General features: G+C 51.3%; 2 protein-coding genes across 2 annotated transcripts; one reads left to right on the forward strand and one right to left on the reverse strand.

The window, feature by feature from the left end:
- Nucleotides 1-313: 313 nt before the first annotated feature.
- LOC141917256 (olfactory receptor 14A16-like) lies at nucleotides 314-2,206 on the forward strand. The gene is made up of 4 exons (XM_074810360.1): nucleotides 314-857; nucleotides 1,613-1,744; nucleotides 1,837-1,932; nucleotides 2,016-2,206. Exons 1-4 carry the CDS (start codon nucleotides 314-316, stop codon nucleotides 2,204-2,206), a joined length of 963 nt encoding a protein of 320 aa, XP_074666461.1.
- Nucleotides 2,207-5,165: 2,959 nt separating this feature from the next.
- LOC141917257 (olfactory receptor 14A16-like) lies at nucleotides 5,166-6,143 on the reverse strand. Its single transcript, XM_074810361.1, has one exon. It carries the CDS (start codon nucleotides 6,141-6,143, stop codon nucleotides 5,166-5,168), a length of 978 nt encoding a protein of 325 aa, XP_074666462.1.
- Nucleotides 6,144-18,020: the final 11,877 nt, after the last annotated feature.

Raw genomic sequence — 18,020 nt, forward strand, 5'->3', positions numbered from 1 at the left:
CCTCCTGGCATTTGCGGAAAAACTAGAGCTGCAGCTCTTGCATTTCTGGCTCTTCCTGGGCATCTACCTGGCTGCCCTCCTGGGCAACGGCCTCATCATCACCGCCATTGCCTGTGACCACCACCTGCACACCCCCATGTACTTCTTCCTCCTCAACCTCTCCCTCCTTGACCTGGGCTCCATCTCCACCACTCTCCCCAAAGCCATGGACAATTCCCTCTGAGACAACAGAGACATCTCCTACCAAGGGTGTGCTGCCCAGGTCTTTTTCTTTCTTTTTCTGATGGTGGGAGAGTATTTTCTTCTCACTGTCATGGCCTATGACCGCTATGTTGCCATTTGCAGACCCCTGCACTATGGGACCTTCCTGGGCAGCAGAGCTTGTGTCCACATGGCAGCAGCTGCCTGGGGCACTGGGTTTCTCTATGCTGTGCTGCACACGGCCACCACATTTTCACTACCACTCTGCCAAGGCAATGCTGTGGACCAGTTCTTCTGTGAAGTTCCCCAGATCCTCAAGTTCTCCTGCTCAGATTTAGACTACCTCAGGGAAGCTGTTCTTCTTGTTGTTTCTCTCTTTTTTTCTTTTATTTGTTTTGTTTTCATTGTGGTGTCCTATGTGCAGATCTTCAGGGCCGTGCTGAGGATTCCCTCTGAGCAGGGACGGCACAAAGCCTTTTCCACATGCCTCCCTCACCTGGCCGTGGTCTCCCTCTTTATTAGCACTGGCACGTTTGCCTACCTGAAACCCACCTCTATGTCTTCCCCATCCCTGGACCTGGTGGTTGCAGTTCTGTACTCGGTGGTGCCTCCAGCAGTGAACCCCCTCATCTACAACAGAGGAACCAGGAGCTCAAGTATGCCTTGAGGAAACTGATGTCTTGATGATTTTCAGAAGCAATAATCTGCTTGGTACATTCTGGGAATCACTCAGAATGTAACTCCTTACATCCCAAGCCCATATTTTTTTTGTTTTTCTTGGTTTTGATTGTGGGTTTGGGGTTTATTTGCTTTGTTTTACTTTGCATAATGTTGTCCATAATGAAATTTCATGATTTGTGCCATTTTTAATTATGTGTCTATCCAGATTTTATGTTACCCAGAGTCTGTGTAAATAAGGAGCTGTGCCCTTTGTGTGTTTAAACAAAACAAAGAACGTTGCAGTGACTTGCCTGAAATCCTTCCCTTGAGACCTTCTCTGGAGCTACAGGGGCAGTGCCTGTGTGCAGAGGTGGAGGGGAAAAGTGTCCCAGCACAGCAGCACTGCCAGGGAGAACCAGTGCTTGGTCTTTCCTGAGCTGCTTGCTCTCCATTTCCACTCTCTTCTTCTCAGTCCTTTCATTGGTATAAGGCCTGAGAGCTCTGGTATCTTGGTCACAGTCCCGCTGCATGGGAGTTCTGTTACCACAGGCAGGGACAGGCAGTGGGCACTTCTGTGAAAGACCTGGCCTCCACCACAGCATTTCCCTAAAGCAAGGTGAGCTTCTCAGGGCACTGCCTGAAGGTGTAGGTGTTGTTCCAAAGCTGCTCTCAAGAAGGTGCCCAAGAAAGTGGCCTGCAGATGAAAACACCAGTGAGCAGCTTTCCCTGAGCACCTGTTTGGGTCATCCAGGAAGGGGCCTTGGATATGGCTGTCATGTCACCTCCACCAGAGTACCTGAGGGGCAGCAGCAGCACACGGTGTGGTCGTGTCTATCCGAGAAGCTGAAAGTCCGGCAGCAGGCACGTGGCTTGGAAGATCATGGTGGGGTTACTTTTGTCTGGTCAGCTGGTGCAAGTCTTGCAGATCCCATCTGTAGAAGGGTTATCCCACTTTGCTCCTGTGATCACTTTCAGTGTTTTCTTACAAAGACAAAAATTCAAATCATCATTTCTACTGCCCCCAGCAGAGGCTGTTCACAGAGGAATTGCTTGTTGCAGTTTTAGATAAAGGTAAGGACCTGTGGTTGGCTCTGGTGCCTGTGGGAGCTTCCTGCAGACTTCTCTATTGCAATCCAGTTTATTCTGCAACCCAGGGATGTGCTCAGCACAAGACAGCCTGAAGACCAAGCTGTACATTGAGCACAGCAGAGCACAGCCCTGGGTTTGCTCAGGTTTCCTCTTATATGGATCTCTAACTCCTCGATGTACAATGGTCTTCTGGTCAGGATCACTGAATTGTGTGATGGAGGTTAGGAAAAGGATGAGATCAGCTTTAGATAGCTAGAGGAAGCACTGCAATTTTAGGCCCTGGTAATCCCTGGGGACTTTGAAGACCATGGACCTCTGCTAGAAGGCCTTGGTTGAAGGGAAGGTGGAAGGTAATCCCTGACCCAACATGGTGGGAATGCTCTCCTGGGTAAGTTTTTCACAAGACAAGGCCGCACTGGTGGAAGATGTGGAGGGCAGCTTTGGCAGCAGTGCGAGTGTGGTGCTAGGGTAGAAAACCCTGAGGGAAGTGAGCAAGACAAATTGTAGCAGTGCTGAGCAGAGAGGAAGGATCACCTCCACCAACCTGCTGGCAGTGCTGAGTCAAGGGGGATGAGAACTCCCTTGTCTGGTTGCCTACACTCCTCCTAATGCAGCCCAGGATGCCGTTGTCCACCTTTGCTTCAAAGGTGTGAAGGCAGGAGAGGACAAGGCTTTGGGGAGACATAATAGCAGCCTTCCCATACCTTCTTGGATATCACAAGAAATCCTCCCTGGCCCTCGTTTGGCTTCCTTTGTACCCTCATTTGGTGTTTTTGAGGTTTTCTCCATGGGGATTCCTACCTTGGTCAGCAGTTCCATTAAACCAGTACCTCCTTCTGTTATCTGCAGTGTACTCTAATTCCTGATACTATTATCTTGTCAGAGGCACCACAGATCTGGTGAGCCATCTGTACACACACATTAACCACTGGCAAAAGAGAGCTTCACTCCCAGGGGACCTTGAGAAACTTTGGGATTTGGCAATAAAAGCTTCGTTAAGTTTAACAAGGAGAAGATGCCAGCCCTTCATTGGGGACAGAATAACCTCTTATATGAGGGCAGGCTGGGACCTGAACAGCCCAGGTCTGACCCTCATGAGAGGAAGGACTTGGTCATTAAGAGGGATTCCATATGAGTCAGTGGTGCATGGTAACCATGAACAAGGACAACTGCCTACAGGGCTGCATTAGGAGGAGTGTGGCAAACCAAACCAGGGCGTTATCATCCCCCTTGACTCAGCACTGGTGAAGCCACCTCTAGATTGGTGTGACTGGGGGAGAGGCTCCCTGTTCTGGAGGAATGGAGAGGAAACAGAGAAGCTCCAAAGGAGATCTGTCAGGATGGGGTTTGGGGCCTTTGTGGAGAGGCTGAAGGACCTGGGCTTCTTTAGCCTGGTGAAGTGGAGGCTCAGGGCACTACAGCAGTCACCTGCACCTGCTTGAAGGAGAGTTTTCAAGGTAAGGGAGCTTTTCTTGGTAGTGGGAAGAGAAGGAAACCTCAACAAAGTGCAGCTTGGAAGGTTCAGATTGGAGTTGAGGAAAAAGAAATCTCAATCAAAGGGTGGCATTGTGGTGTAAGAGGTCACTCAGAGGGAGTCTGGATCAGCCTGTGGCTTTGTGTTTCAAGGAACAGCCAGTGAGCGTGGAGAGACATTTGTGAAGGTGTGGAAATGCCGTGATGAGAGCTAGGTAGGAAAGAAAGATGGATGTCAACAGCCTGAAGGGGAAAAGGTACGTGAAGGAGACAGTAGAAGTAAACCTGCAGCAGAGACGGCTGAGGGCTCTGGAAGGGCTGAAAGGCCACACAAGATGAAGGCATGGCAGTTGCCTCTGCCATGGAGGCCTAACAGGAAAAACCTTATTTTGATGCTCTGGACTATGTTTTCCTCCTCACCCCTTCTTGGACAGGCCAGGATGTGTTGTACAGTTTTCCTACACTTGGCATTCCTCACCCTCACACCCCACTGTCCCCAGGAAGAGCCCTGAGCCACGCACGAGGGACAGGATCTGCCTTCTCAGGGCCTGAGGGTCAGGGCGTGGACCTTTTGCTTCATAAAACAAACCAAGGGTTTTTGTAGCACTACAGCCACCTGAATGGTGCCTTTGCCTACCTGCAATCACAGCATCCAATTATCTGCTCTAACGGGTCCCTGGAGAGGCTTTGTCAGTAGTGGCCCTCAGTGGGGCCAATCAGTGCTTCAAGATACTTTGGGATTGCTTGTGACTTTGACTTCTTGAGTAGTTTGCTCAGTTTCTTCTCAGCATCTGAGGATCATGGACATGAGGCCAAATACACCATGGGGCTCATTAAAATACAGAATGTCCTAATGAGTCATTTCTCTTGCTGTAATTTTCTTCAAGTCTGCAAGACTTGTACTGCTAATTCAACTAATTTCATAGTGTAGTTGAGAATGATGATTTCAAAGTGCACCTAGTAAATATTATTCTTTTTTTTTTAAAGAGTACATTATTTTAGTTTACAATTTAGAGAAGAGGTGATAGTAGCATTCTCTGATTGATATTGTTGCAGAGTATCTCCTCAGAAGAGGACTGGACAGTCCCTTGGGGTCCAACACAGTATGGACAACCTTTGTCCTCACCTCTCCAGCCTCAGAATTTCTCTCATCAGCCCAGCCCAGCTCCCTCCAAGCTCTCCCACCTCTCCTGCCCTCTCTCCTCCTCTATCCTTAGCAAGGCCCAGTCTGGGTTGGTCCCAAGGCAGTGCCCACTGCATGGTGCTCTGGGCATTCATTCCACAGCCTCAGCCCCTCTGAAGGGCACAGCAGCTCCTTGGGGGCAGGGAGGGGTCAGCCCCAGAGATGGGAGGCAGCATGGCACAAGGAGAAGGAGGTCAGGGGCACCCTGCGTCCCCTGCTCTCCTGTCTAGCAGATCCTGAGCAGTCTGCAGCCCCTCCATGCCATCCCCTCTCCCCAGACCAGTACAAGAGCCCTGAGCTGGTACAGCCAGAAAAGTGTCTTCATTCCCCATTTATTCCTGCCATGGTAAGGATGGATGTAAGAAAAAGAAGTTGTGGGTTCTTTTATTTTTCTTAAGTACACAGAGTACCTGGCTTCTGCTTTAGACCATGACCCTGGGTAACACAAGATGGGTAGATACTGATGTAGGAGGGGAAGAATAATGGAATTTCTTTGTAGACATCAGAAATAGAAAAAGGTATAAATAATATATAAAGAAGGAAAGACATGCTTGGACGGTCATGACATACACTGGGAGTCATTTGCAGATAAAGTTTGACAGTCTCTGGTTGCTGAAACACATCCAATCAGTTTCCTCAGGGTGTCCTTGATCTCCCTGTTTCTCAAGCTGTAGATGAGGGGGTTCACTGCTGGAGGTATCACTGAGTACAGAACTGCAACCACCAGGTTCAGAGATGGGGAGGAGACGGAGGGTGGCTTCAGGTAGGCAAACATGACAGTGCTGATAAAAAGAGAAACCACAGCCATGTGAGGGAGGCACATGGAAAAGGCTTTGTGCCGTCCCTGCTCAGAGGGGATCCTCAGCACGGCCCTGAAGATCTGCACATAGGACACCACAACGAAAACAAAACACCCAAGATCAAAACAGGCACTAACAATGATAAGCCCAACTTCCCTGAGGTAGTCTGAGTCTGAGCAAGAGAGCTTGAGGATCTGGGGAACTTCACAAAAGGACTGGTCCACAACATTTCCTCGGCAGAGTGGCATTAAAAATGTGTTGGTCGTGTGCAGCACAGCAGTGAGAAACCCAGTGCCCCAGGCAGCTGCTGCCATGTGGACACAAGCTCTGCTGCCCAGGAGGGTCCCATAGTGCAGGGGTTTGCAGATGGCAACATAGCGGTCATAGGCCATGACAGTGAGAAGGAAATACTCTCCCACCATCAAGAACAGAAAGAAAAAAAGCTGTGTGGCACATCCCAAGAGGGAGATGGCCCTGTTGTCCCAGAGGGAATTGGCCATGGCTTTAGGAACAGTGGTGGAGATGGAGCCCAGGTCGAGGAGGGAGAGGTTGAGGAGGAAGAAGTACATGGGGGTGTGCAGGTGGTGGTCACAGGCGATGGCGGTGATGATGAGGCCGTTGCCCAGGAGGGCAGCCACGTAGACGCCCAGGAAGAGCCAGAAGTGCAAGAGCTGCAGCTCTCGTTTTTCCGCGAATGCCAGGAGGAGGAACTCAGTGATGGAGCTGCTGTTGGACATCTGCTGCCTCTGGATATGGGGGACTGTCAGAGGAGGAAATAACAGTGACAATGCAGGGTAAAATTTTCTGAGCAAAATCAATGTCATTTCCCAACACCCCTGTCCCTACTGCACCTATGCTCCCATTCTTCCTTTTGTAGGAAAATTTCCTTCAGTTCCATGCCTGGAATTCTGCTTGGTGCTGAATGAATGTACTGTGAGGAGCAAGGCCTCTGTCCGCAGGCTGCCCAGAAGTGAGCCCTGCTCTGCAGCAGTGGGCTTGTATAAATGGTGGAGGCAGGAGCCAGAGCTGGTGTTCAACTTTGTCATATGTGACCGTAGTAATGCAAAAGGGCCTGTCAGCATCTGCACTCCCAGTGCTAAGGAAAGAGGATGGCAGATGGCAGTTTGAGAGCTTTGGTTTTCTGAAGCTCCCCCCATTTCACCCAGGGAGTGTTCTTGGATGTCAGAATCCCTCAGCATTTCTGCTGTACGCAGGGAAAAGTGAGCAAATCCTGCAATGCAATTGGATGGCCTGCAGCTTAATGCAGAGTGAGGGGAGCTGCTCTGACCCTCCGACTTGTTCTGAGCTGTCCTGTTCAAGCATGACAAATCCATTTCAATTTCTCCCCCCAAATTCACCAAAAGCAGGAGACAGAAATCAGAGAATCAAGAAAGCTCCTTATATTTTGAGTAATCGCTGCCTTGAAATTCCCCCTATAAAGTGCCCTCGGAAATGTCCTGGAGGTGATCTGGAGCTGTGAGCAGCCCCGACCCACACAGCACCCTCTCCACAGCAGAAGGACCCTGCCCTGCCGGGGGTCTCTCCTTCCCACCACAACTTCTCCCCACAGCTCCGTGGGCAGCTCCCTGGGCAGGCTGAGTGCTGACCCTGGCAGGTGACAGAGTCCCTGCACCAGCACACAGCCCCTGGGCTGCAGGGACCCTGCTCTGAAGAACAGCCCTGGGCACCCCTGGCTGCACCCGCGGCTGGAGAGCACTGCAGCCGTCCGCAGGAGAACGCAGAGAGCATGGCCTGTCCCTCTGACAGTGCAGCAGGGAAACCCTGCTCTGGAGCACGTCCTCCTCCTCTAGACAGGAGGGAGATTCCTGGCAGCTGTGCCGGCTTCACCAGATCCCTCCACCACCTGCAGCTGCATTGCCTTGCACCCAGAGACTTACTGTGTCAAGGGCTGGGAAGATTTCTCCTCCAGTGAGCTCTCAGCATCCTTCCACTCCTTTCTGCCTTTCCCCTCTCTGTGCCTGGCTCCTCTGCCCTCGGTGCCTGCAGGCAGTGCCCTCAGCCCTGCTGTGCTTTGCAGAGGAGCTGCTCCTGGGCAGAGCTGTCTCTCTGCAGCACTGCCTACTTGCCCTGAGCTCTGTCCATCCCAGGAGCCCGGCCCAGCTCCGCAGCAGAGGACCAGCACAAGGCATTTTAATGACCCCTCGGGTGGGTTTGATGCTGAGTCCATGAACCTCAGACAGTGATAGGATGATGAAGATGCCTGTCAAGAAGTCAAAGCCAGATGCAAACTACAAAGTTCCTTGGAGTGTGAATGGGTCCCACTGAGGACCATTAGTGACAAACCCTCCCTAGAGGCTTGTTATAGCAGAAAACTCCAGGCAGAGATGACAGGTAAACAAAAGCCATGTCAAAGTGGAACAGATTCTGAATAAAACTGGAGGTGTTACATTAAGCAAAAGGGCCAAGCTCTGACCCCCAGCCTCTGGGAGGGGGAATCCCGTCCCTTACACATTGCTCAGGGCTCTTCCTGGGGCAGTGTGATGTGGGGATGGGCAATGCCAAGGGCAGGACTATGGTCCAACAACTCCGAGGCACTCAGGTGGGGAAGGGGAGGCCATGAGACCCAGTGCTGTAAGGGGAAGGTGCTTCCTCATTGGCATCAGTGGCAGAGACAACAGCCAGAGCCAAGGGCAGAAAGAGCTCATCTCTGCTGGGGGATTTTCAGAGTTTCCTCATCCCTCTATTGTCTCCACCACAGGCTGTCCCACCGTGTCCCACACCTGCACCTCTTTCTCTGCAGGCTGTAGATGTCCACCCGGCTACCACACCTTGCTCTCACCTGAGCATCTTCTGTCCTTTACTGATATCTCTCCATCCTCCCTGGCTGCTCCTTGAAACACAAATCCTGGGGCTGCTCCAGTCTCCCTCTGGGTGACTTGTTACAACACAGCACTGCCCTTTGAGTGACATTTCTCTGTGTCCAGTGTGGGCCTCCCCAGCTGCACTTTGTGGCATTAGTCCTTTCTCATGCTGTATCTTACTACAAAGAAAAGCTCCATCATCTCTGAAATCACCCCTCAGTCACTCACAGGCTATTCCTATAGTGCCTGGAGCCTCCACACTGCTGGGCCAAAGAACTCCAGGTCCCTTAGAAACACGACACAGGTCATGGGCACTAGGTCCTGAAACCCACCTTGGCAGACCTTCATTCAACACTCTCCAGGTCCTCCCTGCTTCTCCAAATTGGGGACCTTTTCCTTGTAAAAGTGCAGGTGACTTGTGTTTGCCCAACTGCAGATATTCTCAACGTCCCCACGGACTGAAGCTCCATTAGTTCAACTTTTCGTGCTTATGTGCAGCTAGCTCATCTTGATTGGTTTGTCTCTCAGAAGAGAACAGCATGAGGAGTTGCAGGGCACTACAAATCCCCTCTCCTGGAGAAACTGTGGGGTCCTGAGGGTCTGGGACTGATAAGCTATGGGGCTGGACCCAGAGGGGAAGTTGCCTTTTATGGCCGAGAACAGCAGGAATGTGTGGAGCTCTGCCTGGGGATGGATGATGAGTCAGCTGAGCTGAAGGGTCATGGGCAACACTTTGGTAGGTGGATGTCTGCTACGGACACCCTGATGAGGAAGATGAAGTAGGTGGACCTTCTTCATTTAACAAGAAGAAGCCTTGGTCCTCATGGGAGACCTAAACTATCCCAATATTTGCTGAAGGGGCAATACAGCAAAGTGCAAGCCATTCACAAGGTTTTTGGAGTTAAGTGACAGTATCTTCCCAACAAGGGTGACTGAGGAGCCAGTGAGGGGAGGTGTCCTGTAGGAAAGTATACTTAGAAACAAGGAAGAGCTGGTTAGGGATGTAATAGTCAGAGGTGGAAAAGTAGAGTTGAGGCTCCTGAGAGAAGGGAAGAAAGCCAAGAGTAAGACTTCAGGAGAGGAGGATTTGGCCTGCTGAGGAACCTGCTTGGAAGAATCCCATGGGATACGATGCTGAAGAATTTCTGAAATTAAGAGACCCGTCTTAATCGAAAGAGTGGAAGAGAGTAGAGTCCACAGATATAGGCTCTGCTTACAAAATAAAAAGCTGGAGTAGATGCCAGAGAAGTACAAGATTTAGAAATGGAACAAAAGGTTTTAGAAAATGACCACGAGAAAGCAGGAAGAGCAGCTCAGTTATTAGCAGAGCAGCATATATTCACCAGCAAAAGTGACAATAAATACAATGCATTCCCTGCAGTCTGGGAACTCAAGAGTAAGTCTTGGTCAAGATCCATACATTCTATGGGGAAGGCCCAGGTTCCTGTGGGCTGGCACCATGGATCCTGGTACCCTTGGCAGCAGATTCATGGGGATGACCCACAGCTGAAGAAGCCATTGAGAACCCAAGAAACTTGGCCCTGTTATTAGCAGGCACAGGAGCATCCATGAACGCTGTTGGATCCTCTAGGGTAAACTCAGGCTAAATAACTCCAGAACTAGTGACTTCAAGTGGCTGTGACAGAGCCCATCATCTTGACCCAATTTGGGAAAATGTCACTTTCAAACCAGGGAAATTCAAGGGAGTCATGTGAAAAGACCCTTAGGTCAATCCCCATTGTAAGGGAAAGGAATATTTCTTATGCTGTAGATGCAGAAGGCAATAAGCATTGGATTGTGCCTGAGAATATTCAAGGAGAATCTCATCAGGCTCATCCATGAGCTGAGGCAAACACTCTGAGCAGAGTGAAGGACAGTGAGTGCTGGTCTAACACAAAGAAAGATGTAGACCTCTGGGGTAGGAGCTGTCTGTCTTGTGCCATGACCAGTGCAGATTACACTGGAGTAAAAACCCCAGCCCAGCACCAACAGAGTGGAGGCCCATGGGCACAACTGCAGATTGATTTCGTGGGACCTCTGCCAGCGACAGCTTGAAACACCAAGTGCATCTTGGTAGTAGCAGATCCTTTGAGTAAATGGACAGAAGCCCCCTTTGCAAAACCAACATGGTGGCCACCACTGCAGATCTACTGTTGAACGCTGTTATTTCTTGCTGGGGTCTGCTCCACAGCACTGAGTCTGATCTCAGCACCGACTTTGTCACAATAATTCTGCATGAGCACTGCAAAGCCTGAACGCGACACGTCCCACCCTGTCTCTGCCAACCCATGGGGCAGGGGAGAGGGAAAGGCCAGTGAAGGGGCTGGGTTTGGCTGTTGAACGTGGGGTCAAGCAGCGATGATGAGTCAAGGGAGTGGGTGGGGAGAGATGGGCAAACGCACAACAAATTGTGATGTTGATTGTGACTCCATGACTGTTACAGGAGCCTAATTGGCCAGCAGCTGGCCCCAGCAAATTGGGGACAAGACGTTCATCACAAAACTGCTCATCCCAGCAGAGACAAGACAGGAACAGAGAGGAAGGGCAGAGGCAGGCCAAGGGGAGCTGGCTTGAATGGGGATGGTTATGAGGTCACTTCCACTGCAGCAGCCTGACTGGCCCTTAAGAGACATGCTGGCCAGCAGGCATTGTGAGGTCATCCAGTGCATCAGTGAACCCATCCAAGAGAAATTACATCCTTGGGGAGGGGAGGGTGCGAAGGAGGTTAAAGAGGTCCACGTGGGTTCTGATTCCAGAGGCACGTCTGTTATTGTGACCTGACCAAGCATTGCACACAGAAGGGTTGGCAGCGCTCATGGCCACCTGTCTCAGGATGAGCCAAAAATAGGGGAAAATTCTTTTCCTTATCTCCAGGTTGAACATCCCCTGCTTCACCCAACACTCATCTTCCATCCTCTGAACATGCACCATGGTGCAGAACCTAGTTCTCTATCCTTTATGGCCTCCCCTTAGGTGCTGCCAGGCTGCAGTGAGGTCCCCCTCAGCCCTCCCTTCTCCAGGCTGAACAAGACCAGCTCCCTCAGCCTCTCCTCACACGCAAAGTGTTCCAGTCCCGGCCTATCTTGGGGGCCATTCACCAAACCCCCTCCAGCTTGTCAGCATCATTCCTGTCCTGGGGGTCTGAAATCCGGATGCAGTAACCTGGACAATGCCCTCTCTTGATCTCCTGGCCGCACTCCTGGCCATCAAGCCCTGGGGGCAGCTGGCCTCCCTTGCTGCCAGGGCACACCACTGCCTCCTGCTCAACCCACCAAGACCTTTCCCATGGGGCTTCTCCCAGCCAGACAGCCCCCAGCCTGTGTCATTGCCAGGGGGTGTCCTGCAGGGTCACACACTGCCACTTGTCCTCGCTGCACTTCCTGAGCTTCCTGCCAGTACGTGCTCTCCTGCTCGTTTAGCCCTTTCCCTGAGCACTGAGGCCTGGAGACCTTTTCAGTACAGACTCAGGCAAGGATGGTATTGAGTCCCCCAGCCCCACCTGTGTCTGCTGTTGTTAAATCACCCTCCCTATTCAGCAGCAGCCCTGCATTTCCCTTGTTCATTCTTGCTCTCTAATGAGCCACTGAAGCTCATTTTTTTGCACTTGACTTTCCTTACCACCACCGGCTGCAGGCAAGCTTTGCCTTCCTAAAAGCAATGAAGTCAATCTCTATGAATTTCTCCTTTGTCAACTGTCCTTTCTGTCACCTCCTGGCAGCTGCATTCTGGCCACTGTCAGAGCCAGCCCTGTCCCTGCACTGACCCAGCCTCCCTGCCCCACACAGGCATTATCATCAAGGGAAGACCCACATTGCAAGGAAAGGTTTCTAGGCCATTCAAAACCATGGTGAGTTGATAAAGGGAAACAAGGGTGGGCTCTTGGTATGCTGTACTCCATTACTGCAAGATATATACGTAAAGAGACACACAGACAAAATGGATCCCTCCAAAGGCTGGTCTTACACCATCCGTCAATCCAGAACCTGGTCCCGGGATCCCCTCATCCCCCTGTTCCCCCCACGCACAGACAAGCGCACACACACACACACCCCAAAGGCTCTCTCCAGCTCAACTGAACTGTTGAGGCTGGAAGGCACTAACTTCCACCTTCTCTGTGCTGCCTCTTCATGCTTCACTTCAGTCAGGAGCTCCTTTCTCATCCCTGCCAGCCTCTTGTAACCTTTGAATGACTTCCTGCATTTCAGAGTGGACTGTTCTGCAGCTGGAAGAGATGCTTGACCATCAAACAGCTCTCTGCACCCCTCTTCTCTGCAGGGTGATATCTCATGGGATTCTTCCAGCCAAGTCCCTCAGCATGAAGCCTTGTTCCGTCCTGTCAGGAGCCTCAGCTCTACCTTCTCACCCTTGAGTGTTCCATCCCTGACCACCTTGTCCTTGTTTGTAAGGATGAAGTCCCACAGGGCACCTCATCTCACTGCCTCCTGAGTCACCCTTCTCAGGACAAGTCAACGAGCTCCAAAAGCAGCCTGTGTGGCTTGCACCTTGCTCTGTTGCCCCTTCAGCAGATATAGGGATAGTGTGAGTCTTCCATGAGTGCCAGGGCCTGCCAACGTGAGGCTTCTTCCAGTTGTCTGAAGAAGGCCTCGTGTACTTCCTCTTCCTGACCAGGAGGTCTGGAGCAGACATCCACCCACCACAGCATTGCCCATGTTGTTCTTCCCTTTCATGTTGACCCCTCAGCTCTCAGCTGACTCCTTGTCCATTCCCAGATACAGCTTCATGCATTCTCTTATCTCTAACGGACAATTTCTGCTCTAGGTCAAAACCAAGCACCAGACAACCAAGATGAGACGTTTTCTCCAGGAGGTGGTTTTGGCAACCTTTTTCCTCCAGGAGATACTTGCAGACTCTCTGGGATCTTTATTATCCAGTCCAGTCTTAGGCTTTCAAAAATACTGGGCTCCCAGGCCTCTTCTAGTCGCTTGTTGCTCAGGTTTGATGTTCACTACTGGTTACACCCACCGACATACACACCAATGTGACATGCACACACACCTGTCTCACCAGTCACTGGACCCCAAAAGAACAGCTGGAAGAGGATGTGATGTCAGCTACCTGGAGTTGTACAAAGCATTTGACCCATGTAATCTTTGTCTATAAACTGGAGAGACATGGATTTGATGGATGAACCACTCAGTGATAAGGAATTAGCTGGACAGTCTTACTCAAAGAGCGGCAGTTAGCGGCTCGATGTCCAAAAGGAGAGTGCTGATGAGTGGCGTTCTTCATGGTTGGTGTTGAGACTGGCCCTGTTTAACATCTTCACTGGTGACATGGAATGTGGGATTGAGCACACCCTCAGAAAGTTCACTGACAGGGACTGGAGCACCTCCCCTATGAGGACAGGCAGAGAGAGTTGGGGTTTTTTAGCCTGGAGAAGAAAAGGCTCCAGGGAGATATTATAACAGCCTTCCAGTGCTTAAAGGGTGCCTACAGGAAAGCTGGGGAGGGACTCTTTATCAGGGAGTGTAGGGATAGGAAAAGAGGTTATGAGTTCAAATTGAAAGCAGGTAGATTTAGATTAGATATAAGGAAGAAATTTCTTACCGTGAGGGTGGTGAGAATCTGGAACAGGTTGCCCAGAGAAGTTGTGGATGCCCCCTCCCTGAAACCTCTCTAGGCAGCCTCTTTCAGTGTGTCAACACACACATAAAATATTTCTTCCTTATATCAAATCTAAATCTTTTCCCTTTCAGCTTAAAGCTGTTGCCCCTTGTTCTGGCACAAAGTCCATGGTAAAAAGTCTCACTCTGTCTTTCCTGGACTATGACCACTACATTTTTGTCTGCAAACACCTTGGAGAGTGCCCAGACATCTCCCAAGATGGGGTTGGGTGGCCTCAAGAACATGCCAAGTATACAGAAGCTGAACTCCCTGGGATCAGTGGTGTGGAGACTCGGCGTAGAACAAGACTAGCCCGAGAGTGCTTGAAGAGAGGCGTCAGAGATGGTGGAGCTATTTTTCATAGTGGAAAACATAAGAAAGCAATAATGCCACAAATTGCAGCTGAGGAAGTCCAGACTGGACACAAGGAGAATAAATATTAACTCCAAGGGCAGTGCTGTGTTGCAGTGCATCACCCAGAAGGAGTCTGGGTCGGCCTAAGGCTTTTAGAAGATTTCAAAAACAAAAAAAACAAGGTTTCAAAGACAGCCATTGAGGACAGCAAGATATCAGTAAAGGAAGGAAGATGCTCAGGTGAGAGCAAGGTGAGACAGCTGAGTGGGTGAGTACAGCCTGCAGGGAAAGAGGCACAGGTAATGCAACACCATAGGACAGCCTGTGGCCGAGGGTTGTTGGTAAGACAGAGGGTTGTAGAAAAGCTGAAAACCCCCAAAAAAGTCACCCTCTTCCTGACTTTGGCCATGGCTGGTGTTTCTGCCACTGATGCTTATGAGGAGGCACAGTCCCCTGCAGCACTGAGGCCTCATTGCCCCCTTGTCCCTACTCAGGAGCCTGGCAGGTGCACATCTCCATCGCCCACTGCCCCAGAAAGAGCCCTGAGGAATGTGTGAGGGACAGGATCTCCCTTTCCAGGGGCTGGGGGTCACGGCTTGGCCCTTTGCTTAATGGGGTCTGTGCTTGGCCCTTTGGCTTCATGAAACACATGCAGGTTTCCTCAGCATCAGAGCCACCTTTCCTTTGTTTTTCCCTACCTGCCATCTCTGCCTCCACATTTCTGCTCTAACTGGAGCCTGGGGAGGCTTTGTCAACAGTGTCCCTCAGTGGGACCCATTAAAGCCACAAGAAACTTTGGAGTTTGAATCTAACTTTGAGTTCCTCAGAGATTTCTTCAGCAGCTTCTCAGTGTCTGAGGTTCATGGACCTGGCAGCAAACCCACCAGAGGAGTCATTAAAATACCTTGGGATGGTCCTCTGCTGTGGAGCTAGGCCAGGCTCCTGGGATGGAGGGAGCTCAGGACAAGTGGTCAGTGCTGCAGAGAGACAGCTCTGCCCAGGAGCAGCTCCTCTGCAAAGCACAGCAGGGCTGAGGGCACTGCCTGCAGGCACTGAGGGCAGAGGAGCCGGGCACAGAGAGGGGAAAGGCAGATGGCAGTGGGAGGATGCTGAGAGCTCACTGGAGGAGAAATCTTCCCAGCCCTTGACACAGTAAGTCTCTGGGTGCAGGGCAATGCAGCTGCAGGTGGTGGAGGGATCTGGTGAAGCCGGCACAGCTGCCAGGAATCTCCCTCCTGTCTAGAGGAGGAGGACATGCTCCAGAGCAGGGCTTCCCTGCTGCACTGTCAGAGGGACAGGCCATGGCGGCTGCCTTCTCCTGCGGACGGCTGCAGGGGTGTGCAGCCATGGGTGCAGCCAGGGGTGCCCAGGGCTGTTCTTCAGAGCAGGGTCCCTGCAGCCCAGGGGCTGTGTGCTGGTGCAGGGACTCTGTCACCTGCCAGGGTCAGCACTCAGCCTGCCTGGGGAGCTGCCCACGGTGCTGTGGGGAGAAGCTGAGGTGGGGAAGGAGAGACCCCCGGCAGGGCAGGGTCCTTCTGATGTGGAGAGGGTGCTGCATGGGTCAGGGCTGTTCACAGCTGCAGAATCCACTGGGCATTGGCAGAGAAAGCATTTTAAGAGGAAGTTCAAGGCAGAGATTACTATAAAGTGAAGGAAATTTCTTGACTCTGTGTTTACAATTTCCTGCTTTTGTGGAATTTGGGGGGAGAAAAGGAAAAGGAGTTCTTGTGCTTGAAGAAGTCACTGAGACTCCTGAGCTGTAACTCTGAGTGAGCAGTAGCTCTCATAGCAGCTACCTAACGTGCCTTCAGCCACTCCCCTGCCTATGGGCAGCAGCAGCATCACCCATCAGGGTTGTTCTGACCTGCCCTTTTCTACCTGGAAACAGGAATATGTGCCCAGCCGGTGCCCTGCAAACAGGTAAGTTTCTATAGGGCCAAGATTAATGCATTGAGGTTGGGACGGGGTCTGTCCATGCTGACAGGGAAAGACCTGGCACAGGGAAACACCTTCCAGGAGGGAAAACTCCAGACAGCAGGGATATGTTCAGGGTATGAGAGGAAATGCAGACAGAAACATGGGAGGGAGAATTCAGCAATCTGCATATCATCCCCTCCAGTGCAGACCCCTTCCTCTGAGAAAGCCCACTTGCTTCCTCCTCTCCCACCCAGAAAAGCCTCTGCCCGCAAGGCAGTGGGGTCCAAGGCATGAACCTCCTCCTCTGCAGCCCAAGCTGCAGCAGAGCCGTGGTGCAGCTCTCCAGCCCCGTGCCCAGTTCCCTCTGCAGAGCACAGGGGCTGGGAGCAGCCGACCGGCAATGTTGGTGTCTGGGAGGTGGTGAGCACAGCTGGGGAAGGGTAACACTGTCCTGAGGCTGCCCCTGCCCTGGCCTCTCTCAGTCGGGCCCTCACTGTATTTAACTTATTTCTCCACTTGTCTGTGTTGTTGCTGTTGTTATTTTGTTCTTGCTGTCAGGCTCTCTGGGGATGGGAATTTCAGCTGCAGAGTCATGCAGCTCAAGATCAGTCTTGAGGGCCCTTTCACGCATCTGTGTCCATGGCAACAAGTGTCCCAGCTTTCCTCTCACCTGTGGAGATCTGGTCAATACAATCTCTGGGGCTGGGCTATAAACTAACTCTTACTTACTGAGGCACCACCATTAGGACACTTGGCTATCCCCTTGAGGTGTCCTTCCAAGCTGTGAGCTGCCCTCAAGGATGCAAACCTATCTCAGAGCACCTCTGGTTTATCTTAAAGCCCCATAGAGAAATGCAGAGATACTGCGACTGAGGAAGTGTTCTTGGGTTGGTGAAATGAGCCGTGTGTGTGTCCTGGGCTAGAAGTGGGATGCTGAGACCTTGAGAAAGAGTGAGACACTGAGTGGTCTGCAGTGGATCTCTCTGCTATTAGCAGTGTCTGGTGTCTTTTCAGAGATACATGGGAGGGCGATTGCCCTCCACCTCAGGAAGGTGCAAGCACAAGGCAGCTGGGAACAGGCTCAACCAGCTCCCTTCACTCTTCACTAAGCCACAGGGAATCCTGTTGCTTCTCCAGTCTCACAGCCATTCTCTCTGAGTGCAGCAGGATTTCTCGGGATTTCTGGTTTCAGAGAGCACTCAAACGGCATGATGGGGGATGTCAGAAAACACAGTTGCCTAAAATCCTTTCTGCCACCCATAGCCGTAGATCTGGGAGTGCGGATTCTGACAAACCCTTCTAAATGAGGAGTGATTTCATCTGACTAATTCTTAATATCAAACCTAGCCCCTCCTCCCCCTGCCGCATTCCCACGTACCCACTGCAGTTGGGCAGGGCTGCCTTCTCAAGCTCCCATGGGCAGAGGGTGTGCCCATCAGAGCATGAAATCACAGCATTAGCTGCAGAAAATGAAGCTCAAGTCAGGAGTCTGAATGAAGGGTTCTCCCAGAGGCAAAAAAAAGACTTGTGTGGGGGGTAGGGTCTACAAAGAAATGACACAGGTTTTGCTCAGAGAACTCTATACCCGCTTGCCACTGTTTTTTCTTCCTGTAAAAGTCTGCCAGATCCTGTGGCAGCAAATGTGCAACAGCAGCTTCGTCACCAAATTTCTCCTCCTGGCATTTGCAGAGACACAACAGAGACACGTGCTCCTTACGGCACCATGGTCAGCACCAAACAGAGCTCATAAAAAGGACCTGACAAAGGTTTCCCTGAAAGGGTCAAGGCAGCTGAGGGGTTTCCATGAGATTTGGAATAGATTTTATTCAGAGAACTCTGCCCTAACTTCTCACTGCCTTTTCCTCATTGGCAGGTCCCCATGTACAGAGGCAGCAA

This window comes from Strix aluco, chromosome 36 (assembly GCF_031877795.1).
Source record: "Strix aluco isolate bStrAlu1 chromosome 36, bStrAlu1.hap1, whole genome shotgun sequence".
Lineage (NCBI taxonomy): Eukaryota > Metazoa > Chordata > Aves > Strigiformes > Strigidae > Strix > Strix aluco.